At 37.8% G+C, this 6,589-nt stretch overlaps 1 protein-coding gene across 1 annotated transcript; it reads right to left on the bottom strand.

Moving 5' to 3' along the window:
* Nucleotides 1-553: 553 nt before the first annotated feature.
* dazl (deleted in azoospermia-like) lies at nucleotides 554-5,082 on the bottom strand. Its single transcript, XM_044053158.1, has 10 exons — nucleotides 5,018-5,082; nucleotides 4,155-4,277; nucleotides 3,710-3,801; nucleotides 3,389-3,440; nucleotides 3,223-3,289; nucleotides 2,976-3,115; nucleotides 2,399-2,479; nucleotides 2,164-2,214; nucleotides 1,460-1,530; nucleotides 554-924 (listed from the first exon to the last, which is right to left on the bottom strand). The coding sequence occupies exons 1-9, from the start codon at nucleotides 5,018-5,020 to the stop codon at nucleotides 1,486-1,488; spliced, it is 654 nt and encodes a 217-aa protein (XP_043909093.1). The 5' UTR covers nucleotides 5,021-5,082; the 3' UTR covers nucleotides 554-924; nucleotides 1,460-1,485.
* Nucleotides 5,083-6,589: the final 1,507 nt, after the last annotated feature.

Raw genomic sequence — 6,589 nt, 5'->3', positions numbered from 1 at the left:
CTGTGAACTTTTTAACCCAGATGTTATAGATCACCTTACTTTAAAACCATGTCATTCATTTTCAATGTGGACTTCTGTATAAAAGTTAATTGATGAGTAACTGGAAACAAAATTGATGCCGTGATTGTCCTTGAGAGTCAAGCCCTGGAACCATTCAAGAAAGAGTGGGAATGTGACGCGCGGTGGGGCCAAATGCTCTGTGGAACTAACTGTAAAAGGTCTGGTGTTTGGAAAAAAGACAAGAAATTAGTGAACACTAAAGAGGCAGCTTTCATTTACCACACCAACGAAATATAACCAACCGCAAAATTAACATGAGTGCTTAAAATTAATGACCAATTAATAAGATTAATCAAGTGCCCTTATGCTGTAGTAATGAAGTCAATGAAAAAACTGAACTAAAGAAACATTTCAATGCTCAAAACAACCAGATTGTTATCAAGACATTCTTATGATATACATAAGCATAGCTTTTATATACAGAGAGCCCTTGTAGAGTATGGAAAAGCCCCTAAACAAACACACATTAAAAAGGAAAACACAAAATAAATAATATAACGTAAAATATAAATAGGCACAAATGGTGATTTTAAAAGTCTTTTTTCCATTTTTTGGGGGGGAAAAATTAACAAAAGGGGGAAAAAAACTATCAGTTGGTGCAGTGAGATTTCTTCGCTCTTCCAGTGCAGTTGTTACAGTGATCCGTGTGGGTTAAAAAGCCGATTACCACAGGTCAACCTTACCGACAGTGGTCAAAGTGACTGTGATCAAACTAGTACGGTTTAAGTGGAGAGTTCCAGCAGTCTGGTGTTAAAATGGGTCTCAGATATCGAAGGAAGCGAGGTCAGAGGAGGGGCGCATTGAAAATGATCGGAGGAGTTGGTGGAGCACCAAGATTTCTGTCTATACCATAGCAACCGTCACCTGAATCAGAGGGAGCAGAAGACAACCATATTAAAAGCACATCATTATTCACTACTGCAGTTGTGAGTCATCAGGATTATCGTCTTTCATTTAAAACACTGGCCAAAAAAAAACATTCAGTTATTAAAAATTATACATGTTTGTGTGTATGCTGTGTGAGAAAAGAAAATATTGGAATTACTGCTGGACATGGCTGCAAAACATCATAGATGGAGGAGCAAAGTGGTTATGAAGAAAGCCCTTAAAAAGGTAGAGTTTTCATTTAAAAAAACAAAACAAGAAAAACACTGACGGTTAAGTTTAACAGTTACATATGCTTTACTCCAGATTTGTGAAATGTTTCTTCAAACTCCAGGGTAAAATTAAAACATTTTCTGACGTTTATTGTGATGATTTTGTTTTGTGAAACCATACAATGACTGCACCCACTAACACCCTCCTGTATGAGAAAATGTGTTCAGGTCTGCAGATTGTTCCATGACACATCATTAGATTCAGTGTGATGGAAATGTCGTTTGTTTGAGTCATGCTTTACCTGGCAGGAGGCACATTAGTTCTGGACTACAGGACAGTCAACATAGTCTGAACTCCACAGTCGACAAAGCTCTGGAAAACAGGAAACATTACACAAGAAGAACTGAGGAATCTCACTGAAAAGCTGTGCAGACATAAAAATAAAATCTGCTGTAAAACAAGCACCCTGCTGTAAAACAATACACTCTGCAAGTGCCATAAATTGTGAAGCACAACGTCAGATGAATTCTCTGTTGAATCACACATTTAGTCCCATACATAAGGGGGTTTATAGTCTGGAACGGTGGGCCTCCTTTCAACAGCCTATCTGACTTTAATTCTGGATGACTTATTATGATTAAGTTAATTCATCCCATCATCACCCAACAATTAAGCTATAGGCCATACTGGGTTTTTTTTGCAGGTCACAAATATTCCAGTCTTACCACTTTTTGACATAAAACCAGTCAAATTCACCAAATCTACAGTGTCTCTCTAAAACCAAACCACACATAAACTTTGATAAATGCCTCTCTTGAAACTGAAAGAGAGGAACCACCTTCTTCCTTATTCAACGTTGGCTAGATGCCACCATCTAGTGGCACCCATTGAAACTGCAACTTCTGAACAACTTGTTGCCACCTAATCAAATAACAGCTACAAGCAAAATGTTTGTTTCAAGTGCCTTGAGTTACTTTGAAACTTCCACTAGTTATAAATAGTCACCTGGTTGACAGGCTGCGTTCTCTGGTCCGCCGTCCATTGAGTTGTAGGGTACTGCATGTGGGTGGAGAAAGGTCAGTGGTCAAACAGGGAAACAGAAAACCCAATTCTAAAAGGTAAGGGCAAGTGTGGAGTGTGAAGGCATGCTGAGTTCTAAGTAGGACCATGTGTGTAGGGCCTGGGAGTCTCTGCATGTGATGCTGTTAAATCATTAGTGCGTCAGTGTGCACTCATGTACCTGGTAGGTGTAGACGTTCTGTGCATAGTTCATTGGCATCTGTGGCATTACCACCCCTCCAAAGTTGGGGTAGGTGTACGGCTACAAAGAGAGCCATTACGAAAAGAGCAAATCAGATTACAGAGACTATTATGCAGCAGCCAGTGCTAAGAACATACATCGTGAAAAGCTTGAAACTAGAGCTGAAACAATTCATTTTTATTTTTCTTATTTCTGTGAGGCCTGTGCAGTTACCACTGATGATTTTGACAAGTGGTATTGTCTGAATAATGCAATATCTTGGATATTTTTAGCTATGACATTACTTATTCCTACTTTTTTTATTCTTAAGATAAAAAAAGTAAAAGTAAAAAGCACCTCTATGCTTGGCCGTTATAATGTCAAATTACTCTTAGGAAACAGGATGCAGAGAGTGATTACAAAATGCAACAGAGAATAGGAAGGCGGAAGTAGCAGCATAACTAATGCCACTTACATCTTAAATTTATTTGCTTAACATGGAGATTTTATTTCTAATTTTGTCTGCTGCTGCCTGAAATAAGATTCCTGATAGCTTGTCTACATCTGTGTGTGTTACCGGATTGTAGGGGCTGCCTCCAGTAATGATGGGCGAAGGTTGTGCCATACCACCACCTATGGGTGAGCAACAGGCACAGTAGAAGTACTGGGTGGGGCTCATTGGAGGAGCTGGGCCAAAAAGACGAGATGGCATTGACCCTGAAGAACCAAAAAGACAGTGTGTGAAATGTATATTTGGTGGCTTCATATTTTCTTTTCTTTAAACATCCACATAAAGATGCTCTTATGTTAATCAAAATACATACGTGAGCTCCTTTCTTTCATGATTGCAGGGCCCAGCTTGAGTTTTCGTCCATTAAAAGTGATCTGTTGCTATAGCAAAAATGATACATATAGAGAGGAAATATATTATATTAAATAGCCTTCAATTAAAACAGCATAGAGGAGTTCCAGAGACAGACATCCTCTCACCTCAATGATTGACTGAATATTGACATCTTCATTGAAGTACACAAAGCCATACCTAGGAACACACAAAATGACTTGCAATACAAAATTGCACTGACTGCATAAAACACCCAAAATGTATCAATTAAGTTCGTGAATATTCAGAAATAAATGCAAGTACTTAGGGTAATTCTAGACATCTTTTATCAAATTCACAAACTTCACTTCAAGGACCCATGGGATCTTTGTGTACTGATCTGATCAACAGTCAATGCAAACTGAGACCTGTAAAAGTAGTAAATCATTTGCACTTTCACCTGAGCATCTATGAAAAATGCAACTCACCCTTTGCAGATTCCTCCACGGTAAGTGATAATTCGTACTTCCCTGACAGCACCATATCTCGCAAAGAAGTCCCGTATTTCATTTTGATCCACCTAAAGATTAAAATTACTTACTAAGTGAAAAACGTCTCTTTCATGGACTGAGGTGAAAAGGCAAAGCACTACACAGGTGAACCCTTTATGGACAACAAAACGACCCCAGAGACCTAGATTACATACAGTCTATAATTTAAAATGATGCTATACTATCATGGCATGCATCTAACTATTAATAAATGACATTTGTATAAATGTGGACAGACATCAAGGAAAGTTCCAGTTCCAGTACTGAACCAGATATTTGACGGTATTTAATTAAAAAGTGAGTAAAGCTTAATAACATTTTTAGAACAACATTGTAGGACACTGTGTTAAGATAAGGAGACATGGCAGTTATCAGACATTACCTTCATGTCTATCCCACCAACAAAGAGAGCGTTGGGAGTCAGTTTTCCCACAGGCAGAGTGTATCCATTGGACAACTTCTGGGTCGGTGAGGCAAGGTTGCTGCCCCTGGGCTTGTTGACATCCTTACAATGATACAATATTTTTAAGTTGCATGATAAAATATAGGTATAATGGGCCAGCACTAGGGGCTAAACAAGTCACCAGTTTCAAACATAAATGCAACTTGTGCATAAATGTTAAGAGTTATTACATAACACATGCATACAATAAAGTTTTAACTAATTTATCAAACATGAAATAACTATCCCATCCATTTAAAACACACAGTATTACAGAAATAATAGGTACAAATGAAAATAAACGTTATATTATGCATTTAAATTACAGATTGGGTCGCAACAATTGTGGGGCGCTATGCGACACAAAATAGGCCACAAAACACTGGCCTAGCGAAAACACTAATAGTTAATTGTATTTGTCTATAGGCCAATGATACAGGACTTACTGATTCCTGTTATGTCTGATGTTGCGTTTTCTACAACCAAAGTTAAATCTCAGCACCAGATTAACTGTAACTTAAAACTAACTTAAATTCGTTAACTCAGACCTGACACGAAGAAACGCTTCGATAAAAGAGTCAGATATGCACTAACATCGTCACTAGCTGAAAGGCTAACTGCTACAGCCAGTTCTTGTTAGCTGCCAAAAGCTAGTGCGCCTTTTTTCCAGCTTCTCGGTCAAAGGTGGCTGAACGTGAAGTTAGCTAACAGCAAACAGCGAGCACTTACAATGACACGCGAGCGTCTTTCTGGAACGAAAACAATCGATAACTTGTACACGTGAAACGACGACTGAAACTTACCATATCTAAAACAATTAAAACGAATAAATTGGTCGGAGACAGTCAACGAACACCCGTCGCGCTTCTTCTTCTTCTGCCCGACAACAGCGACCCATCTCACTTCAACCTAAACCACGCCCACTTCACGTTAATTTCACGTACTACCAAAATGAGTTTTCGGATCTCATCCCGAGCAATATACACATTTTGCACATTTGCATATGTTTGGTGCTATAGAGGTTGCAACTGTTTGCGTAATAGTGCAAAATTATACTTTGATCACATATAAAAAGTAATGATGGGACGATAAAGGATAATATTGTCAATCGTGGTCTAAAAAAAAAACTTATAAACAATAAATTAATCATGGTGAATTAATGTGATAATTGTGAACGGGGAAAACACGAATATTTCACATGAGTGACTAAGAAATCCTGTCTAGCTCACCAGCATACAGTCCTTGTGATTTATGTTTTAATGTGCCACAATGGGGAGCTACATGATGTTTCCTTATTATGATCTTATATGACCTTATAAATCCTTTTCTGCCATATTTCTTGACCACTATTGTTTAAGTTTAACAATTCTATTAAAACAATGGTTTTTTTCAGTCATTGCAATTATTTTTGGTTGGGATAATTGTGACTGGACGTCCCATGACTAATAAAAAGTCCTGCAAAATTACATGTAAAGCTAAATCTTATCTTAGTTACACAATTATTATGATTTTACACTGATAGAAAAAATAGCCAACAGCATCAACAACAACAATATATAAATATGTGATCTAGATCTAAAAAGGTATACCATTAGTTATATAAAACCAAAGGCTTAAACATTTATTTATTTTTACATTGGTACACATTTTCAGGTACTTGAAGCTTAATTACACAACTCTAAACATTAATCTTTTGATTTATTTATTATTTTATTTATTTATAGTAATTCCCACTGCCGACCTGCAGTATCTTCAGAGCCCACCAGAGGGCCGCGGCCTTCGCTTTAGGAATCACTGCTCTGGGCTCTGTAGCGTGCCATAGCCGCTCACCACAGCTTTGAACGTGCACGACAGTTAAGGTAGTTGCCATGGGGACGTCCACGGATGACAACTGCAGTAAACTCTCAGCAGTTTATAAAGTTTGGACAGTCCCCCCCCTGTCCAAACTTGGATTAATGCTCGTACACTCGGAAAACTTCAACGTACAACATTAAAATGTGCGCCAAAAAGCAAAAAACAGCGAACAACAGTGAAGGTAATGTTTGTTTGTGCTGTGTGGTTGAACACTAACAAACCATTATACTGCTGCTTCTTCATTGCTGCTAGGACGTGTTGTGACATCTTCCTCTCTACATTTTTTATTAGTGTAATCATTTTATTATTGTTTTAATGTGTCTTCATGGCAATACTGTAGGCTCTATGGCAACACTTACTGTAGTCAAGATTTGTGCACGAATATGTAATTTATTTTCCTAGTCAAAATGAAAATGTCATTCATCCACAGTTATCATTTCAGATATCCATAACTTCATGCTCCCAAGCACAAATTACTTTTTTTCCATTCATGTGTATTGGTTTGTCATGACATTTATTTT

This window comes from Solea senegalensis, linkage group LG20 (genome assembly GCF_019176455.1).
Source record: "Solea senegalensis isolate Sse05_10M linkage group LG20, IFAPA_SoseM_1, whole genome shotgun sequence".
In the NCBI taxonomy this organism is placed as follows: domain Eukaryota; kingdom Metazoa; phylum Chordata; class Actinopteri; order Pleuronectiformes; family Soleidae; genus Solea; species Solea senegalensis.
Note: the sequence above shows the minus strand (reverse complement) of the source record. Positions and strands in the feature narration are given on the sequence as shown.

Bases quoted from the DNA above. Each gene is read 5' to 3' on its own strand.
- dazl (XM_044053158.1), bottom strand. The intron at 3,290-3,388 runs GTGAGAGGATGT...TTTTTGCTATAG, and splicing joins ATATTCAGTCAATCATTGAG to CAACAGATCACTTTTAATGG. The intron at 1,531-2,163 runs GTGACTATTTAT...CCTGTTTTCCAG, and splicing joins GAACGCAGCCTGTCAACCAG to AGCTTTGTCGACTGTGGAGT.